The sequence below is a fragment of the Necator americanus genome, chromosome V (genome assembly GCF_031761385.1).
Source record: "Necator americanus strain Aroian chromosome V, whole genome shotgun sequence".
Lineage (NCBI taxonomy): Eukaryota > Metazoa > Nematoda > Chromadorea > Rhabditida > Ancylostomatidae > Necator > Necator americanus.
In genome coordinates, this window is record NC_087375.1 from 9,343,015 (window position 1) to 9,365,244 (window position 22,230).

The following is a 22,230-nucleotide window of genomic DNA, read 5'->3' on the forward strand; positions in this document are numbered from 1 at the left end:
CAGTTTGAGTTCCGTACATTTGATTTCTGCTCGTCCTTCAATTTTTTTCTCCGGCCGAAATCATTTCTGTTGTTTCTCCGTAGGTGCGGACGTAAGTCGCCTTAACGAGTAAAGTAATTCCGCTGCGAGTGGGAAAAAATTCAGCGCAGCGAGTTTTTTCTGAAAAACGGTTGCCATTTTCAGGTGGTAGCGTTCCCATTACGGTAACAACAATGAACTTTATATAAATAATGCATCAATGTGTTATGTGACAGAAGTTTAGTTTTTTTTTTCCTTGGAATTTAATCTCTAGCATCAAATAAGCCTGAATTCACGTTTATCAGGTTTATTTTATCATGAGCAGAGTATTTTCGGGATTATTGAATTATTTAAAACCTTGATAAAATCTTCATACGCCTCATCAAAAAAATTATTTTCGAAAGGAAAAAAAATCAAGAAAAAAATTCCCCGTTGACGTAATCGCGCCACCGTGAAATACATGTATCGGTTCCATCGTGGTTCTTGAATATCCAGAAAATTCTAGTATTCTAGTTCACGAAAAAATATCCACAAAATGAACAATTGATACAAATGCACACATATTCAGCAATCTGTTATCGATACAATATAAAAGAGATGATACTAATAAAAGTAATAATAAAATAATAAAAATAATAACCGTTCCTCCATTTCTCTTCTTGATTACTCGAGTAAGAAATTAAGACCTGTGAGTGTGAGAAGTGTACACAATATCACATAATCACAAATAAAACAATGACATCTCTCCTAATTGTTTTGGACAATTACTTATGTAAAAAAAAAGTCTTTTCTGACAATAAATTGGGCTCCGGTTTTAGTAAAGTTTGTAGTTTCTTTTTGTTCCTAAGATTCTCTGACTCAAACAAAGTGTGTTCCATTTTTTTTATCTTTCTTTTCTGGTGCACCATTAGTGTATGTGAAAAAATAAATAAATAAATAAATAAGCTTGAAATTTCCTGTCTTTTTCCCAAAACAAGTAGATGTCACAGAAGTCGCTACGATGTTGCAACTTTCCTTCTTCCTCACTCCAATTTCTCTCTGTCTACCTCAATATTTCGTCAATTCACTAATCCTTTCCGTTCTTCCCTACCATTTTAAAATCTAATTTATGTACTCTCACCTTTCTTGCATAATCTTTCCGATAACTCCTCATCTCGGCGTTTCCGCTCTCAAAAAATCGATCTATTGATTTTCTCTAAGAAGAATTTCAAACAAGTACTACCTGTTTTTTAAAGTGCCAATCACCTCTTTTTTTTTCGCACGCGCGCAATCCTCCTTTAAAAACCGCATCATTTTCATCAGGTTCTTTTCCTTCATTGCAGCCAACTATCGATTAGTAGTTTGTCGTCGCCGCAGCCGACAAACGAATCGATAATGATTCGTGCACGAGAATCACCACCGAAAGGACTTGTGGAGAAACGTCGAGCGCAGTTCACAAAAGTCGAGCGACCTGCATCAGCTGATGATGTGAGTGATGGAATTTTTGATAATTTATTTCACTGGATCCAGCCAGAATTATTGGCGCAAAATTCAAGCGGATATTTCTTGAAATCTCATAAGAATTAATTAATCAAGACTCATAAGAATTTATGTGCTGAGAATCCTATATTGACTAAAACCAGATATTTTTTGAACCTACTTGCGCATAAGTTTCTTTTTATCCTTTGTGGTCCATCTAAACATCTCATAGTACGCATGGAGCGGAAAACTTCTCTTTGTAAAATCTTTCTTTTTGAGTTACATGTAATTTTTTAAGCCTTTACTATTGCATTTATTTTTGTGTCGCTAGCATACGAAAATAAATGCAATAGTAAAGAGGCGGTAATTTTAACGAATTCTGTTATGAAAAGAAAATATTCCCGCACTAGAAGTTTTCCTTCACCTGTGCTCATCCTATAAAAGTGTTCATCCAATGAAATTTGTTCATTCAGATTATTTTTTATAAAAAGGAAAAGTTGCACGAAGAATATTCAGAAAATTCTGAAAATTAGAGTGATACGAGACTTCATATTTCTAGGCTTTACGGGCGCCACGATCCCGATCGGTGCCCATCTCAGCAGTGTTACTGAACGCTCAACAACCTCATTTCCAGTTCTCCAAGGATGGAATTGAGTGAGTTTTTTTTCCACGTATTGCATCGTTGACATCATTCTACACCATTCCTACGGAAAAGGGTATTCCCGAGCGCTCGTAATTTAACGGGGCGGGAGTCGGTTCGAGGTCCGTTGTAGTTACACGGTCGACGGATCTAAAGCGCCCTAGTGCCGTCGGAGCCTTTCATCCTTCCGAGGTCGATAAATTGGTGCTAAAGTTTTCTGGGAGGATAAAACCACTGACTTGATCATCGCCTTGCTCCCTCGACTCATTGTATAGCTCAACACGGGCTCGTAAACCTCAAACGATTCCGAATTGAAGTGGACGTGGTGGTGGCATCCTAAACGGAAGGACATTCTATCTTTCGGTTACAATTTCCTCAGGATGTCCTATATTTCAGAAGTCCAACTCGTCAAGTGCAGATCGATATGGTCCGCTATGATTTCCGAGCGCCAGCCGATCTGTTGCGACGAAATCCTGATGATCCTATAGGTTAAAAGTCGCCAATATCGATGAAAAAAACTACTTCGAACTCTCGAATATTCGATTATTAAGGCAGCGAATGTGGTGAGGCGGCGACAACTATGGAACGTTTAAGCGACGGCGAGTCACGAACGGTACGGGTGATTCGGGAAGGTGGAATTGACAGAGGTGTGAAGTCTTTCTCTTCAACTCTCGCCTTTCTCCCAATTCAGAAAATCTGTCTTTTTTAAAGTTTTGGCCTCTATCTTGGTTTGTGTGATAGTTTCAAAGAAAAACGAAAGTTAATGAGTTTTTTAAGGCTTTCAGCATTGTACAGATGGAGACAAGGGGATTTTTAATTTATCTATGTAATGAGTTTTAATGTTTATGCATTTTTTATGATAAGCTTCAGAGCTAAAAGAGTCACTAGCAATTATTTCCTTTGTAAGTATCCTCCTAAGAGGTCAAAAAATCTAGCGGTCACTTCTTTTCTAGAAAAAAATCCTACGATTTTTAATTACCTTTATTCCAGAGCGACGTCTTACACAACCACTTTCCCGAGCGGCAGCGCGAGCTGCATGTCATTTGGTTCCACGCGGTTTTCCCATCGTTACAGTGAATGTGACGGATCCAAAATCCGCAAGAAGACGGACGATCAGCGATGTACCACAGCCGGTCATCATAGAGGTGATTATTGAGTTCCGTGAGAGTCCACCAGTTATTTTTGTGGAGTGGTTTTGGTTAATTAGCATGCAGCTCTGACCATCTATTTCGTCTACTTTTTTCGGCATAAAATGGCGCGATGTTTTCTGATTTATGATTAGTGGAAGAAATGAAACTGGCCAAAATGGATTCGAATTAAGGAAGCGATGGACGAAGGAGAACATAAATTATACGGCAGATTGGAATCCTGACATTTGTAGTCTTGGTTTTTCACGGGAATAAACTTTAGTGAATTTATTCACAACAAATATACGCATGACACATTACATTTATAGTACTAGCAGAAGGCGAAACTCTGCGAGCTCAATATGTCGGCGACATAAATCGATAAAGCCAGCGTAATGTGCTATTACCTATTTCTATTTTTATCTTTTTTATTCTCTTATTTATATATTAATCTCTTTTTCCTTTTCTCTTGAATTTTCACATTATTTATTAATATTATTTTCAAAAAGACTGCTTAACGAAGTGATTCAAAGTTTTTGATGAATTAGCATTGTGTAGAGCGATGGTTGCGCGAGCGAAAGCGATTGTGGTGACTATGTTGTGTCGCGCTAGCGAGCCTAATACGAAGGCGAGACCTAGCGAGAATGTTCGGAAAGTGAGAACATCCGAACCATCGGTGAACAGAGAGATGTGTTTGTCATGCTATCAAATAGTTTCATTTTTGCGGAGAGGAGTCTAAACGTTTCCAAGCGACAACACGCGACAAGGAGCGATTTCCGCTTGAAATGCGATCATACGACTTTATTTAAGGCAATATTTTGCGGTTCAGGTCCGCGACAACAAATCGCCACGAACCACGACAATTCCTGTGATACGATCACCAGCGGCCACATCTCCGTTGACGAACACGTTACCAAAACGTACAACCAGTCGAACAGTAGAAATTGAGAAATATGACTCGAGAACAATTACGATTCCTCCACCTGAAACGCACCGACACGCGGAAACTCGTCCAACAATCGGACGAGACGAACAGGGAGAAACGTCAACGGCCACATTATGGTCACCGTTACAAAAACGACCACGACAACCTCCAGATCCTGGAATTATGCGATGGGATGATATCGATACTGACAATGAGATCTCAATAAAGGAAAGAGAACTGGCAATTGCTAAGGATACGATTAAAAAGGTTCGTTCTTCTTTGACACAAAAAAACACGCTTGAAACTTTGTAATTTGTTGAAATTATACTGTAATCCGTGTAATTCTACGGTTAATTTTAGTTGTCACTTGATCTTGCTCGATTGGAGCGCGATAAACAACAACTTGAGATCGAAACTCGTCTGCAGCGGCAAAAATCCGAGGCGGTATTGGCCAGTCGAGTTGCGGGTAAGAATTTCTTTATTTGTTTCTAGTAGAAAGTAATCTCGCTACACGGTTTCATGCTAAATTTTTGTTGAAAAAATGCAGAAAAGAGAAAGAAAAAAGGGGAAAAGTTTGCGATGGGATCGTTGTAACTTAATATTTCTATTCACTTAAGAAATTTTCACATCACGTTCATAAACTATGGAATAAACTATGGAATCTATGAAATGAAAACTATCTAATTTTATTTTAGTAGTATACCGCGGTACTACCGATTGTTCCTACTCCTGCAGCTTTTCACCTTGTTTTGACGGAATTAGAAGTGAAAGATTTCTGTTACTTTAAAATTTTCCCATCGTTCTTTCATCCGTTACTCTTCCTGGTGAACGTTTCCACTAAAGGATTGGAGTGGATGGAACTGACACAGTAACGATTACGAAAAAGAAACATTCCAACGGAGATTCAGTAGCTATGGGATCATAAAATGTTGAACAGGTTCGAGAACATCATCCACACGATTCCATGAAGAGAAATGAATGTTTTGATTGTCATTAATGCGGCAAAAAATGTCATTCGACAGAAAAGAGAGACGTAAAAGAAAAGGAAGAGAAAAAAAAAACCGTTGAAGTACAACTCTTCTTCTCTTAATTACCATCTTCATGAGATTCAGTTGAAAATGAAAGGAAGTAACTAAAGCTGAACGAAACCTGCTGGCATCCGGAACTTCTTTGTCTTCCGTTCTTTAATTATCTGTACTTTTTTTATGAGGCACTCAGTTTAGTCATTAAAGTCGTAGAAAGAAACTGAATTATTCCTTTTGTATGACAACGCCATGATCTACTGTAGACCATGTATTCGTTGGAATTTAAGGAATTTTTTGTTCTTTTTTTCCTTTAGTACAGGTATTTTTTTGATAATCAATGTTCCAATTAGTTATTATTACCACGATTATCACCATATTATATCTACACTATATTATTTTATATCAATTATTCCTTGAGCTATTTTTTTAGGCCTCAGATTTTTTACTTCTATTCCATTGACTAAACTAAGAAAAAAAACTGAACAAAAACATGAAAAATATTCGCTATGGCAAATATAAATAGTAGTTTTCTCTAAGTTTTTTTTTACTTTTGGTTCTGATTTTTTGTTCATTTTATTAACGTTTTATTTTATTTTTTTGTTCTTTTTTATTATTTATCTCTTTATTTCACCAATATTCAGACGCGATTACACAACTTCGTAGCAGTAGCACTGAACCGGACGTCAAACCTCAAGTGGAAAAGGTAAGCGTAATTTCTCATTCATTAATTATTTTTTCTATTTGTAAGTGAATGTTGGTAATGATAACTGAATTCACAAATTTACTTCACGGCCTTTTAAAAAGTTTTGTGGTTTTGAAAAATTTCTATTACTGATTAGTAAATGTGGGGCTTTGAACCATATTGAGAACAGTCATTTCCCTGAATTGGGTTTACGATATGGGAAAACTGCCCCGAATTCCAGAAACGTTCTCAACCGCCAAAATTCGATCCAGTAGCAATCAAGAAAGAATGCGAACGTATGATGGAGGTGCTTCGTCAAGAAGGTGGTGATCAGTTCAGCGAAGAGGAACTGGCTCATGCAAGTGAGGTGGACCGCGAAATTGAACGCCTTAAACGAGAGGTTTGTTCTTTCGCTGGCTCTGAATCAGATGATCTACATGACTTAGTGTACTAATCGCTAAAGTTCCTGTTCAATTCTTCACATCTGCTAAGTCAATCCGATGTCTCATCAGTTTTATCACCGTTACATGATGGAATCGTCATCGAATGGGACCGGTTGCGGCGTACGGCGGGGACAAGCGGCGATATGATCCCCGCCCTCGTAATGGTCGCTTTGAAGGGCCCCGCAACAGGTCCCCTGCTGCTGTGGCGAATTTTGACATGTTTATTTTGCGGATTTGTGCTAGTTGTCCAGGTGATAACGTCGTGTACAGCAGCAACGACTTCACTGCCATTCAACAGTGTTCCGAAAAAGACCTACAAATTTAATTTTTCGGAAACTTCCTAGAAAATCCAAATAATCGCTTTCTTACCAGCCTACTTACCTTCATATGCATACGTTCATAGATATCTTTCGACTGAACTGTTTTAAAGTTCCAGGAATTTTCTCGATGTTCCTTCAAAAACTCAACATTCTCCAGGTCCTACCTCATGTTTCTGGTTTGATATCTTTTAAATGTCCCCGGGATATAATGACTGTAATACCGTTGACTTTCTATTACTGTACCTTTCGATATTGTTTTTGGCTGGGGAGACGATGTGTTTGCGCTTCCCTTTAAAAACATTGAATTACCGTAGTCGACTTGAAGCCGTCCAATTTGACATGTCATGGATTAACAGAAACAGACATGCCTCACACCAGAGGTCGTCACGTGAACATTTAATGTGTTGGCCGTGTCTGCAGTTGCACTAATTCTACTGCATTACTGTAATGCTCGTTTTATTGAGTAAATAAGAAATGCGAGTGATCTGAGTGAGCTTTGTCTCCTAATTCTCCCATCTATTCATGTATCTCTTTATTCATTCATTCCTCCACTCGTTCATCCAACCATTCACTCATTCTTCTATTCATTCATTTGTTCATTCGTTCATACCAGTCATACTTGCTCAGCCACTCAATCGACAATCTATAAATAACTTCCTAAAGCTGCTTCCAGATGCTTTAAAGCATCAGTCATCCGTGAATTATCTCTTTTTTTGCGTATGCCGCGAGAACTCGTCCCAATCCAGTTCAGTGCCTTTTGATCAATGAACCACGACGATAGTTGAATGGCAGAAAAACAAGCGACAGTCTCACTTAGTTGAGCAGATCCGGTCCACATCCGAACCGCTTACTTTCATTTTTGCTTTGACTACCGTAAAATTTGACAGGGCATCTTCTAGCAGTCACGATCAGTTTTTGTAGAAAATTTCTCTTAGGTTAATCCGAAAAATTACGGACAACGTAGTAAATAGAAATGTTCTTCGTTGTCAAGGACAAACTTCAAAAAAAGCAAGAGCCGTTTTTTTCGCAAACTCCTCCAATTTTCTCTCTTTTCCTAAGTGGTAGTTAAATCTCGGGAAAGAAATTAACTGGAAATGAGGCCACGCCCATTTTGTGAAAAAAAAGTTGTTACACTTTAATGATGTAACTACGATCATTCTCTTCGCTTTCAGTCTTGCAGTCCTTTGTCAACTTTCGCAGAAAAATCAAAATTTCACAGGTTTGTTGTAGCCTTCATTTCTAACGTTTTCAGAGAATTTTCCTGGAAATGATTGCGGTTTGGTTTCCTCGTTTCATGCACTACCGCGATTTGTTTAGAGAAATTCGAAACGAGTGTTTATCGTTTCAATCAAATACAATGGTTTTATGTGGATTTGTTTAATAGTTTATTTCTTCCTCACTTTTATTTCGAGCAAAGGGCACATTGGTAAAGGGGAAAAAACCGAAAAATTCGAGCAGTGCATAAAGGATCAGGTTTTGCAGTGTCGAAATATTTTTTTAAAGCGGTTATTAAAATTTGAAACGCTTACATGAAAGTTAAAAGAACCTTAGATAGATAATTATTCTCTTACTCTACGATAAAACATTATATTCCCTTTCTTCTTTATGAGCCTTTTTTCTACGATGTTTACCTTTGACATTCCTAGCGTTTACACTGTTGAGTGCCGCCAGACGATGTAAACAATAATAAATAGGTAGTAAGTAGTAAGAGGAGACAGTAACTACAAAACTACAGTTGGGAGGGGATGCTAGAAGCTTCGATCAGTTGAAAGCCTCGTGATACTCCTTTTCTTCGCAAATATTTTGCTCGCATTTTCCAAATTTTTTATTCCACTGAGAAATTACGCTATTTTTTTGGTTTTTCTCAGAAAAATCCTGCCCTTCTTTATAAATTTTAGTGTTTTTGTTGTTGAGTGGATTGGTTGATGCCATGTTTTCGCTTATTTTTCTGGAATTTTTAGCAAGTTCAGTGAATATTCATCTTTATTCTAGTCGTTTTCTAGAAATCGGCTTCACTTTTACCATCTTCTCTTCCGGGGAAAAATCTGGTTCCGATTTTACTGACTTTTTTCTGAACGCTTTACATTATGTCATTAAAAATTAAGCACGGAAGAAACAACTGTTTTTTTTTCGACACTAGTCCGGACACGTTCGGAAAGAGCGTTTTAACATTTTTTATGTCGACAAATTAACCCCCCAAGGTTAGCAATTTCCATCCATCTTTTTTCTTCAGTTACAGAATTTTCGCAAAATGTCGTTCGAAAATGATGGGAAACGCGCGCGCATTCTTTAGGTTCCGATACTTCTTCTTTGTTTCCCCCTCACATATTTTCTCACTTCTTAGGAAAATTCCCTCTCTTTGACCCACAGTCTCTTTCCTTTCTGTTTTCATCTTTCTTGTCCTCCGTGTCCGAACTCTCTCTCATTAGGTGACAAACAAATTCTTGGAATTATATGTTACATATAAGAACTTATGAGAAGAGCTTACTTATGAGAAGATGTATGTTTGAATGTTATATATGTGACGGTGCCACATACTAGACAATTTTTCGCTGTTCGCGACCTTCTGTACATGGTAAAGTTTTCTTTTCAACATTTCTGGGACCATACAACAATGCTTCCTGGAAAGAATGTTGTTTCCCTTCAAATCTGAACAGAAAATATCAATGTCTTGGATCTACATTGATGATTGCACAGCGATCTTCGATTTATTCCAGATAGCGAACGCATTAAGTTTCTCGAAGTGTCATGTTACTGATCTTGGAATTGGATGGATTTTACACCTGAACGGATCGATTCCGGGCGGCGATATTCTCGAAATCCAAACTTTTCCAAAATCTACACAATCTCATACCTAATTTCCTATAAGGTCATCTCTTCCTGAGTGTTTCCCACGTCTTACTGTATTTTAATAAAAGATCAGTTGTCATTTTTGCGGCGAAAAAACATATCACAAGCCTAATTTTTGAACAAAAAAAAAGTTAAAAAAAGAAAAAGTTAGGAAAAAGGTAAAGGAAAAGCACAATAATAGAAGCTTCCTTTGATATTAGGAGAAATTATAAAATCTCAAGTACAGCTACACAAAGATGAGCCGAAAATTCCCCGAGCAATTTTTTTTTGCGATGACGTCATCGGTCGCTAGGTAATCTTCGCTGAATTGCAACTTTCTCTGAGGAGTTTCGGTGCTGACTCTTCACTCGTTTAACCGACTGATTAATTCAAAGGTCTTTTTTGAAGGTTTCAGAGTTTTTCTATAGCTCCATATTTCATAATGTACATTTTTATGCTAGATAATAGTTCTGTAAAGTTACTGTACGGCAAAATTACTACAGCGTCTCATAATCTGTCATAAAATGATTCATAACGTTCTGTGCAGGTTGTAAAGTGCTCTTTCGTCAGTGGTAAAAGGAAACTTAATTTATTTTGTTTCAGGTAAGCGCCAAAAGTAACTCTGTCATGCGTACAGAGCAACAACAGAAGCAAACAAGCGTTCCGGTAAGTACAGTTCATGCTTATACCTCGTCGATTTATCGATTTTTTTTCTCCTCTCGGAAGGTGTATCTACGTTTCTACTAGCAATTAGGAATAGAGCGACGCCGTTGATCGCGCAACTATTACATTAAATACGACAGGTTTTTCTAGCGGGTGATAAACACAATCATCAGCTGACGACGGCCGCGAATGATATCGTTACGGTTTATCGATCAGAGTTCATTGATTAGCATCAATCAATATTGAAATTTTGTTTTTGGTAGTTCAATAGTGTCGATTATTGCAGAAATGGTGACACAGCATCCACAAAAAATAAAATTCAGCAGAATTGCTCATTGCTGTGCAGAAAGTTGGCCGAACAGCTGTTTTTTGTTGTTTGCGCGGAAACATATCTTTTTGGAATACTGTCAATCGAATAATGTTCATCATTATTTCACGTCTTTTTACTGATCACAGTACAATCGTCCCAATTTCGCGGTTAAAGGACATTTTGTAAGAGAACTAATGCGATCGTCAATTTTTTCCGCCCGATTTTCAGCCGAACGACTCCCACAGCGTCGCGTCGACATCCGGTGAAGAGGACGACGGCAGCGATAGCTCACAGGTTAGCGCCGGATTTGTAAAACTCGTTCATCCAGCATTTGATCGATCCGATCAACTGATCGATCGATAACAGTTGAACTAACACATCTCGACCATGCCTCACTTGCTCACCTGGCAGAAACCTGTTTCTGCAAGTGTTTGAGTTGTTAGAACGTGTTAAACACGAAATCAATACGGTAATAGTTCCCGGTACTTACGGTAGGCGTACTACAATTGCAAATTTTGTCGTGTATTCGATTTCATTCGATCGAATTTTTTATTCGAATTATTCGATGTGTTTGAAACGCAAACAGATCACGTGTATAATTTAAATACCTCAACTTGCTAGTCATCTCTACTGTTTACAAGAAGTTCTAACCGAAGTTTGTGTACACCACCAACTTGCTCGAATATTCGAATATTCGAATTGTCGAATGTGAGATGGCGGCTGCTCTCCGAGAAAAGTGAAAAAATAAAATACCTAATACCAGATCTTGAATAGTTCTTGAAATTGACATTGACGTAGGCAACTACAGGCCTAATCTCTTGGATAATCTGATTTCTTTGATGATGATAGAATCTGGCAGAGCGCCAAAAAAATTCTAGTGGATCTGGTCGGATGTTCATAAATCTTCGTACGAGTTAGTGGAAAAAAATAATGCCTTTTTTCCCTAAATTTTATGCATTCCATAAAGTAGAATCGCTTTATAAAACAAGGTCTACAAAGCAAATTAGTGGATACATTTGACCACTAATAGTTAGTTAACACTACAGTATGATAGCTGCTACGGTTTCTTTTCTTTTTTCTTTTTCTTTTTTCGTTTCATTTTTTTTCGTTTTCTTAAAAAAATGAGATTCAAAACCGAATCATAAGTTTCTTTTTCGGGATTTTCTACTATCAATCAGTAGTAATCCGGCTTATCCACTAAAATGTTTTATGCTCGTTTTTTTTCCATGACCGCCGTTTATCGCACTTTGGCGCGTTGGAGTCAGAAAAAAGCGCGTCGCGCGTTTCAACCACGATCTCGACGGAATTGAACATGTCAGCAAGTGTGCGTGTGTTGTGGTTCCAGCTCACTTAAGCACCTGACATCACGTCCATCACATCGCGCCGCCTCGTTGCAGATGCCCCGCCTTTTTCCGCAAAAACTCCACAAATGCAGCCACTTCGGTGATGAAATTTTCGACTCCACAGCTTTTCTGAGTTTTTGTATTCGTTTCGATGCTATTAGTCTCCTTGAAGGTTTTTTTTTGTTTGAAAAAAAAGGAATGCAACGGAACTATTATGATGAATTCGAATGTACAATTTAAGATTTTATTTGCATAAAAATAACAAGAGCAAAATGACCTGTAAAATTCTCTTCTTTGTACAACAGTTATCCAACACCAAGCGTGAACTGGTCCCCAAAACTTCAGCGACCTCTAGTCTCTAAGCGCTTGACTATTTTTGAAGGTTTTTGTGCACTGGTTTTTTTTTTGTTTTTTTTTAAAGCTTCGTCCATAATCACTTTTATCAACTTTCAGATTTATTACAAAAAAAAATCCTTCAATTTCTCTTTTGCAGATCATTTCCCTACGGGACCAAGTGGTCATGTATAACGGTGGTAACGCTGGATCGAATAACAAAGCAGCGTTAATCAGTAAACTCGAACGTGAACTAACCGATGCACAAACATGTGTAAGTCCTTTAATATGTACGTGATACGGTATTGGAGGGTGGACGTAAAGCTATTGTAACTCAAGCACCTCCCTTTTATATAAGTTCCATCCGCATTCTCTGCTTCTCTGCACCTCTCCTATTTCGGCTCTGGTCAACAACAGAGGAATCTTTCACAGAAATAAAGAACGCTAGCAGCAGTACGTGGATTTATCGATCGATTCGCAACTCCATTCCAGAATCTTCGACTCAATCAAAAAATCGGTGCCTTAGTGTCTAGCGGGAACGCAACAATCAAGAAAGAAATGCTTGAATTAAAGGTTAGTTCTAGAACCGTTTTTTTTCGCGATGGAGCACGTTTTTTTTGAAAAAAAAGAAGATTCTCTACTTTATTCACATCTATACACGACAGCTCACATATTTAGCTGATCCTATTGATTTTTTAACTCTATCAATCAATAGCTATTATACAAGTTTGACTTGCTTTCTAAAAACTCGTACATCTATACGAAAAAGAAACAGATCCCCGAAAAAAACTTAGTATTGATCAATATTGATCGGCTCATTCGGCATTCCTATGTTCAACTATGTTGACGATGATGGCCTGGAACAATTTTTATATCGTTTCAAAACGAAAAGTTAAAATCAAAACAAATCATTTCTCAGCTAAGCCAAATTATTTTAATTTGAAAGTACCATAAAATAATAATTAAAAAATAAAACAAATAAAATAATAAAATGTGAAATAATTTACCATAAAATATTCTTACCTGCTCTAGTACCCGATATAATTTACTCCATATTCTTAGAACACTCTCGTTAAGATCCTGATCTCCAATCACTCTCGAAAGCATCGTAAACATTCCTGAAATGTAAGCGAATAGTGGGGTTTTTGTTGCGCTCCTATGGAATAACTCTTTTTCGGCCGATCGATACCTATTCCAATCACATGTCGCTCTGTTGTCTGTCTGACTCACCTTCCATCATCGCTTTTCGTGCAAATGTCGGACACATTTCCAGCACCATGTACTTCACAACAAAATCCTTCACTTTTTCGGGCAATTCGCAAAATCCTGTTGTTTCCGAGAACTCTTTTAGCGTGACGTCAAAAGCCTCAAAAGAATTATTGATTTTTTTTTTGCGAATTCTCTTGGACACTTATGAAATTTCGAAGATGAATTTCATATTACCTTCATTGTTTGTTCGGCAAAACGACTCAATATGTCGGTGGTAACTCGGAAAGGAATTACAGGTCTCATATTATGAGATTCGAGAAGTCTACCGTAGGACTGAAAAAAAGTTGGAGTTGTTTATCCAAGAGTATGTTTTTATCGTCACGTCAATAGCATCGAAAAAAACTCTAGATTTTTTTTTTTGCAAATTTACACAACACAGCAGGAACTATTATTGAAGTCTTAATATTAATATCTTGTAATTCATCCATATTACTTTGAAGAGACTTGTCAGATGTGAGAATGGTTGGAAATTTTTGAATTTTCCGTTTGCACATTATCGATCGGGATCAATATAATCAATATAGTAGTTGGAAATGAATTTACACAATGTACAAATATGAAAAAAACGTACCTGAATAGCCTTAGTGCACATAATTTTACCAGCATCTTGCAAACCGTATTCGACTATTCTCTCCCATTTTGATCTGAATAACTGAGAATAGGCGTCGTAGTGCGCGATTCGCGCTCGACTTTGAGGTTTGAGCCGCGCCAGAAGTTATTTGCATTCATTTTATTGATCAATGAACAGTTTCTCAAATAATAGTAAAATAAATTTTAATTCAACGTTTTTTATAGTTCTAATATCAAAGCTCCTACCCTCATGTGCATCGTTGTAGCTCTCGTACAAAACCTTTCAGTGTCGCTCTGTTACCTCAGTGCTAGCGGCACCGATATTTCTTACATTAAAACAATCCACAGATCCATGCGGTAATTTTCCAAGTCATTCAAAGCTTCTGTTAAACCGACTTACATAGATTTTGATTCTGTTCCGAATGAAAAAATAGAGATTGATCTTTTTTTATTTTGTCAAAGAGGTTTTTCGGGAAAAACGGTGTTTTATGGCCTAACGTTTTCACAACTTTATTTTATATCAAAGGAGAGTCTCACCGACTAGCGGGGCTGTTCAACCACCTCATTCATACAGATTGTCATCTGAGGTGATTGAAAGGATGACACTGTCTTTGATGAGAAAGAAGTGACCAAAAAGTCAGGCCATAAATAAAGTTTCCCCCAAAACGTCGTTGCCAAAACAAGAAAACATAAATCCAGTTCACCATGCAGAGGTTTCAAGGAGAGAGGAATTGAAAATAGAAATCCGTTCCTAGGGTCTTCTTTGCGCAACTTGCGCTGTCGTTTTTCATGGATTTCGCCGTGGTTACGGAGACGACGCGCTTTCGCTCACGAATCTGACGTAATGAGGAAATTTGCGGGAAAAGGAAGAGATGGTGTTGTCTATTACTGGATCCAGGGTGGTTCCGCTCATTTCTACCTAATCGTTGTTAAAAAACGGCGTGAAAGACTGCTTTTTTCACGAAGATTTCAGTTGTTGCAACGCTCCACCCTTGTACACGCGTCGCATTCAGCGGCCGAAAGCCATTGAATTCTCCACGACTGCCTATTCACGTGAAACCAATGAGGAGGTTACTGAGAAGATCAGAACGTATACAAGTAGTAGCGTTCTAGCACTGCTCGTAGGAACTAAAGCGGTTCCCATGCCGTTTTTTGGACGACTGGGGAGAGATGAGCGGAACCACCCTCAATCCAACAACCTACAACCCCATCTCTAGCATCTTCTGCGAATTCCCTCATCACGCATCAAATTCGTGGTATGCTGCATTTAAAGGCATCACCCCACGAATCTGAGGTGGTACGGATTTTAGGTGGAGTATTCGTATACGGGTCGTAGATTATGGAGAGAAGGGTGATTCCGCCTATTTCTTCCTAATTGTAGTAAAAAAAACGGCCCGGAAGATACGGCTTCGAGCGTTCCGGCGCGCTACCTTCTACAACGACTTCGATTGGAGCGCGCCACCTTTGTGCACGCGCCGCATCTTCCGGACCGTTCTTTTTTGCGGAAATTAGAAAGAAATGGACGGAATCACCCCTCTTCATGATCTACTATCCCGTATACGAATAATCCACCTGAAATCTGTGCCACCTCAGATTCGTGGAGTGATGCCTTTAATTCAGCTTGGACACGTCACCATATCTCCTTTTTTTCAAACAGGTTGGGTTGTTGACCAGAAAATACTGAAGAAAACAAGTTTTCAGTTTTTTAATAAGAACAATTTTGAAGCACCTTTGCATTTTCTACTCGATTCATAATCGGTGAATGAAGTACTGCTCGAAAAACCCGTTGTTGTTGTTGTTGTTTTTTTATGTTGACCCCAAAACCCCGAGATACATACCGTATGTCGAGAATTTCCGATGAGGTCATACATTGCCGTAAATAGATGTTCCGCTGTATCGCAATTCCTTCACCCATAAAATTTTTCACATCGTTGAGTAACTAGAATGAATACTCTCAAACGTTGCTCGTCGAGCTATAAATCAATTTGCATCTTTTGTACGTGTGTACGAGTTGCTCACCAACTGCCACGATTGTTCTGAACCTGTGTCCATTTTGATCGGACCACCAAGAGTCTTCTTCATTGTTGTGATCATAGCATCTACGAAAAGCTGTAAGAGGTATTGATTTTATCGATTGTTAGCTATTTATCTAATAGTTAAGGATAATTTATGTTCTGGATTTTGAAAGTATGGGAACGAAACTTCTATTTTTCACTGATCAACTTTCTAGGATCTATATCCATGTAGAGTGTAAAAAGACACGGACGTACATCCAAATGCTGTTCACACGCATCGTAAAAATAATGATGTGCGCCGATTTCGTTGACCAATTTCCGTAAACATTCCCTGTCATCCATATTTTCCATGATCGTTGTGATTGCTGATTGTACAGAAGCGCAATGGTGCCTAAAATTCTCCTTGAGAATGATCTGAGGTGAGAACTCTGTTGAGTGTTAGTGAACTTATTTCCACCCTCAATTGTAAACAACAACAACTTTTAAAGCTCTGCTTTAAGGCCAAAAAAGTTTTAAAAAATTCAAAATTAAAACTGAATCCTGCTTCTCTAACCGCTGTTATAATTTTTGACGTTTTTCACGTACCTGAAATAAAAATCGTCATATAATTTGAGTTTCCAGTCCGAATTTGTGTCGTCAATTCTTTTCCCGAATTGCCATATGGGACGAATATGTTTATAGCTTTCAAGCATGTGAATAAAAGTACTTTGTATCACGGAAGCCTTAAAAAGAAATAAAATAAATAATAATAATAAATTAAATTCATCAATCAACCACTTTCTAAAAAAAAGAAGCTGACGTCAAAAAAAAAGAAGTGGAAGTCATTCCTGCTAACTCATTCTGCCCTTTTCCTTTCCTTTCATTCATTCTTAACTTTTTTTTGCATTGGTTATTTTCATTTTCTTTATAAAAGTTTCCAAAACTTGAAAAGGAATTCCTCTAACGAACTTGTCATAGTCCCTAGTCGCTTCCCTCATTCTTCTTCACGTTTTTCTTCTTTTTTTCTCTTTCGTTCATTTCCACTAACCTCGGTCTTCAAGGTTAATGCATGTAATTTAGGCTTTTTTCAAGTCTCATCACCTCATCTCCCTCACTCTGCCCCATCCTTTTCTTCGTCTCTTCGTCCTCGTTTCCTTCTCAATCGCCATTTCATCGCATTCATTCTTTTTTGCTTTCATTCATTCCTGTGATTATTTACTAAAGACACGTGTGTTTATTTATTATCCAGATTTTTTTTTTGCAATCTCCTCCTTTCTCTTCTTTCTACTTTTCAAATTTTTCCGTTGTTTCCACAAGTTGGAAACGGATATTTGTGAAAACGAAGTCGAGCCCTCACGCATATCATCACTCATCGTCACGGAATGTCTCAAAAACAGTACTCTCGGCATAGCACTCTCACGATTCTAACGATACACAAACAGGAGTCCACAGTATGCAATAAATCTACATACTTCCGGCGTACTCGAAAAAGCACGGCGCATGGCCATCATAGTCTAGTTTAGGGTTTCTAGATTTTTGAGAAAAAAAACCCTTAGAGAAACACCATACGGATCCGTGCTTCTCTAACTTGAGAGAAAAATCAATAACTATCGCAATCGCACTTGGATATTGTTACCTGTTTGTTGAGTTTGTGTAGTTGTATCCAATGCGCGCGCGCCATATCACCCACTTCCAGAGCCAGACCACTATCGGAATATTCGCTATCCTGAAAAGAAAAAAAAACCCCAACTGACTCGTGTCTGTAATGACATCTCGGTGATAACTCGTACCGACTCCTCCGTATAATCCGTTGATAAATTGAAATCCTCCACCGTACTCACTTCTCCAGACTTATCAACTACCGTAATTCGATCGGTTTCGAATGAACACGCCGCCTCCATTACGGATTTCATCGTCTCCTCGACCAACTGTCAACATGAGACGTTATTCAATTGGGATTGGCTTGCATTACGTACTCACAATCCTATCGTTTCCATAGATTGAAAGAAACGGTGGATATAAATATGAGCACGGTCCTGCATGGCAAATATTGCGAACCTCCCTAACCCGATATTCTTTGTACATGAAGAAGTTCATGATGAAAGTCGTTGTTGTGGTGTGGAAATTGTCTGGAAAAAAAGATTACTGTAGGCTTTGTTGCCATAAAAAAAGCTCTGTTAGTGACGTTTGAACAAGGATTCGCATAGAAGAGAAGACAAAAATAATTGAAAAGGACAAGATAAATCAGTAGATCAAATAACACTAAGGTGGTACTGTTTTTAGCATGAACTCGTTGTTTCCATGTAGACCGGAATGACGGCGGAAATAACGGAAATAAGCACATATGTCAAAAATCGGTCGTTCCTCAACTCACTTAGCACTTTGGTTGTTTTTTCCCATGTCGTTTTGGAAGAATTTTCTCGCTATGTTCTGTGGAACGTGAATGATTGGTGCTTTTTTTTGTTTTGAAATAGCTTTAATGCTTTGTTTAGAAAAAAAACTGTAGACGGGCTTATTGAAAGGACGACGACGAGACGTTTCGTTTCAAGTGCATACTTAATAGCACAGAAAAGGGACCAGTTCTCGTGTCTCACTTATGACAATAACTAGTTTTCTTAGAAAATATTCATATATCCAGACATCCATTGCTGGATGCTGTTACTCACTTTGAAAGGTAGTAGGAAATGGATACGAGGCATTAATGAAACCGTTTGAGATGAGCTGATGTGTACGAATTCAGTATCGTGGCGGATTATACACGCGTATACAGTAACCTGCGGGCCGGCTCACCCAAGTATCAGCTCAGAGTTTTGATCCACTCAAAGGGTCTGATCTGATCGACCCGAAAACCCAATCCATTTATCGACCACTATATGGTGAACCGCATGGATAGTCGTACGTTGTAAGCATCGATCCGAACGGAAACGTACCTCGTGATCTTTTACCACTGCACCATACTGGTTCTTTACATATTATACATATTTATACAATTCCATATATGACTTTAAGAAAAATATTTGGGAACGGTTCATAAAGGATTAAGGATAAAGTTCCTGGCGTTAATCAATCCGCTTGGGATGCGCCCTCACGTTCACTTCAATTCAGAATCGTTTAAGGTACACGAACGTGTAACTGTCCTATGCAATGATTTGCGGGGGCCATCCGATGATCAAGTCAGTATTTTTATCCTCCAGACAAGTCTGATACCAATTTATCGACCCCGGAAGGACGAAATGCTTGGTGAGCACTGGAGCCGTTTCGAACCTCCGATCGATCGTGCAGCCAGCGGAACCTCTAACCGCCACACTAAAGCCGCCCGGAATTATTCATAAACATTTCTTAGTGAGCGAAAGATCTTCTGTTTTTCAACGCTATTGCATACGTTATTATTGATATTATAGTTATTATTATTGATTGATTTCTTCAGCACTTCTTTTTCAAAGGAAAAATCGAGTGGTACGATACAATTTTAAATAATATTAAATTTGGTCAACACTGGAATACATGAAATCCTAAGTAATTTTGTTAGCTACTAGAATTTTTTAGATATAATCACCAAAATCTTTATTTGATGGACAAAAGGAACTCTCACACAAGGATGTGTTTCTAATATGAATAAAAAAAACAATAAATTCATCAATCCTTAATTTTATTCTTTTTACCATAAGTTGTATGACTTTCCAAAGGTTTAAACTGAAATCCCAGATTGAAACCGTCAAATTGCTTCGTTTATACAAATATATAAATGAGTTAGATTTTTTGAATGGATGTAGGATGCAAGGATTTTTTCTCTTTATCCGAAACACAAATAGAATGCGCTCTGTCGGGCATTCCGCAAAATTTCAGTGCTTCATCTTCATTCTCTTTTGTTTTTGAAAGAGTTCTAGAGTTTTTCCTCAATTTTTCTCTTCCTCATGTTGTATTTGCAGGAGAAAATTGCCCATAGAAGTCTTTTCCAGCATCCTGTAGCAGTTTATCGTTATTTTTAAGGGTTCGAGGGCGAATTTCCCCTATTTTTCAAAAAGAATCTTCACTAAGATTTACTAACGTCATATTTAATGATATGTAGTATAATATTATAATACCTACAGCTCCTCAGATGAGAATGTTTACTTGGTGTTATCTGTACACCATTGCTACGTGTGCGTATGTGTGTGTATGTGTATGTAAACCCGCCTAAATCAAACACACTAGACTATGTACGCACAATTGCACACAAACTTTGACTCGATTCTCTGTTAGTTTGCATCCGTGCCGGACACCCGATACTCGTTAAAAGGCCTTATTTTCGATGATTTTTCGCCTAAACTTTACTGTACCCGTGAGATTTCTGCTCGAAGTTTACTTTAATCCTCCAATTTATTATCCAATTTTCGGTTTAAGATCTCCAACTAATTATTATAAGGGTTAGGAATTGTTTATCCTACTACGGAATATTAAGATATATCTAACATTGGCTACTACAATTTTGGTTTCCATCCACCTATTTGAGGGATTACGGCAATTTCATTGTTGTGCAAAAAAGTACTTTGGTAGTACAATAGAAACATATTTAGATAATATAAAATTTTTTAAATATGTTTTTCTTATTGTTTATTTATCTATGTATTTTATTTATGTTTTTCTTCTTAGTTGAATCCAAGCCCATTCAATGTCTTGAAAAATGAAGTGTAAAAATTAATATAAAATTTATATAATAATATAAATTAATAATAATAAATTTAATAATAATAATAATAAATTAATAATAATAATAAATCTCCTAATATAAATTAAAATTTATAGGATATTTAAAAATATAAAATGTTTTAAGCTTAGTGTTGCATTCCTCTTGGAAAAGACTTTTCTTTTCTCATCAGAACCCTCTGTTGTGCGGAGGCTGCTGGTTGGGAATGGTTATATATTGCGAATGCATCACAAATAATTTTTCACTCCGCTTCTCTGCGTATCCTCCCGAAAAATTCTCTCCTTACCTCTTAGCAACGAAATTTATTCGAGAGAACATTAAAAAAATATTTCCTCGGCAGTAATTTCCAAGTGTTAAACGATCCTTTGTTTTTTTCCGTTCTCTACACCTTTCTTTCCACTTCTCCATTTGGTTACGTTGCTGCAAGTTTGTGGAACAAGTTTCATTATGTCCCCATCGTCCTTAGCGGAATATTGATCGATATCGATCATCTATTTCTGAGAAGATAGGTGTGCTCTAATATTTTATAGTGGAATGCAAATTATTTCTGCTCATTTCCCCGATTGATGCCTTCTCCTCGTTCCAGAAAATGAGGACATTCGTTTGCTTGTCTGCTCTCTCTCATTATAAAATGCTATCTCTTCAAAATAGATAAGAATTTCTTGAAACCAGTTATTTTATGGGAATAAGCGAGCATATTGTTGACCACAAATTAAAATATAGATAATAAATCACGGATATTTTTATGCTAGTTGTCCTTGAACTCTTTTTAAAAACGATACAATTTATTCCAATTGAAATAACTGGATTCAGTAATGGATGTGTTCGAAACAGCTGACTTTCCGAATAGTTTTAATGTTACAAAATGTTCTCTGCTGCCGTTGTGCTCTCTCCTTTTCACACGCTCTCTGTCTGTTCGTTTTAATCAACGCTACCTGTTCTAATTGTTTGTCTGTAGTTGTTTGGCGAAATTTCGGACATTTCAGGTTTTCCCCCGATTCTCTGCACTCTCTCATAAGGCTATAGTGTTTTTTCGTTTTGCAAAGAAAAAAAAGTTGTATGAGTTAATTCTGCATTCCATAAATATGTTACGGTCGTTCATGCGACACAAACAATAGCAATCCTGGGGGCGTTATTTTCTGCTTCTTTTCGCTCTCTGCTCATCACGCACTCTCTGCCAGCCTCCCTTCTCCAGGAAATCATCTTTTCCGGTGTAGTGGTTTCATCTGATGTATTTCCTGGCGTGAGATGAATTTCACCTCCATTTTTTCAAATCTCCTCAAAATATCGATTACTTGTCCTTAAAACGATTCCTTGGTGTACCTGCTGTTTACTTTATCTGGGCGGTCTCCGCGCCATGCGTGCTCTTCTCAGCCCCGTCCCCGGCGACCATGGCGCTCGTCAAGAAAGTTTAGTCTACTCGCCAGTCTTATCATACTTTGTTTGATCTCCACTAATTACGCCCAACACCTGCACTCAATCGATTCGTATTCTTCACATGTCATCAAGTGCTGTTCTTGTGGATGTATCGGTTCAAAAGTTACAAGAAATCCAAGGAAAACAAAAAAGAAAAAAGTAGAAGGCTCTTTTCTCC

At 37.7% G+C, this 22,230-nt stretch overlaps 2 protein-coding genes across 5 annotated transcripts; one reads left to right on the forward strand and one right to left on the reverse strand.

Annotated features, from left to right (window-relative positions):
• Window positions 1–1,392: 1,392 nt before the first annotated feature.
• Window positions 1,393–13,238, forward strand: RB195_013369 (uncharacterized protein; the record flags this gene model as incomplete). 3 transcript variants are annotated; one of them, XM_064203148.1, is made up of 15 exons in its annotated part: window positions 1,393–1,485; window positions 2,036–2,130; window positions 2,513–2,604; window positions 2,668–2,763; window positions 3,107–3,261; window positions 4,073–4,435; window positions 4,529–4,634; window positions 5,835–5,896; window positions 6,117–6,275; window positions 7,819–7,857; window positions 10,071–10,133; window positions 10,669–10,734; window positions 12,277–12,390; window positions 12,609–12,689; window positions 13,179–13,238. In XM_064203148.1, 15 exons carry the CDS (start codon window positions 1,393–1,395, stop codon window positions 13,236–13,238), a joined length of 1,644 nt encoding a protein of 547 aa, XP_064059027.1. The 3 variants fall into 3 exon arrangements, with proteins under 3 accessions (XP_064059027.1, XP_064059028.1, XP_064059029.1); XM_064203147.1 differs by lacking the exon at window positions 7,819–7,857; XM_064203146.1 differs by lacking the exons at window positions 7,819–7,857; window positions 13,179–13,238 and adding an exon at window positions 12,795–12,815.
• RB195_013370 (uncharacterized protein) lies at window positions 12,932–21,127 on the reverse strand (the record flags this gene model as incomplete). Of its 2 annotated transcripts, XM_064203149.1 has the most annotated exons (13): window positions 12,932–12,973; window positions 13,140–13,234; window positions 13,347–13,482; window positions 13,560–13,658; window positions 13,957–14,029; window positions 15,794–15,894; window positions 15,975–16,064; window positions 16,226–16,361; window positions 16,556–16,692; window positions 17,586–17,675; window positions 17,740–17,877; window positions 17,930–18,078; window positions 21,025–21,127. In XM_064203149.1, 13 exons carry the CDS (start codon window positions 21,125–21,127, stop codon window positions 12,932–12,934), a joined length of 1,389 nt encoding a protein of 462 aa, XP_064059030.1. The 2 variants fall into 2 exon arrangements, with proteins under 2 accessions (XP_064059030.1, XP_064059031.1); XM_064203150.1 differs by lacking the exons at window positions 12,932–12,973; window positions 13,140–13,234; window positions 16,226–16,361; ... (1 more) ...; window positions 17,930–18,078; window positions 21,025–21,127 and having other exon boundaries at window positions 13,315–13,482; window positions 17,740–17,862.
• Between the last annotated feature and the right edge of the window lie 1,103 nt (window positions 21,128–22,230).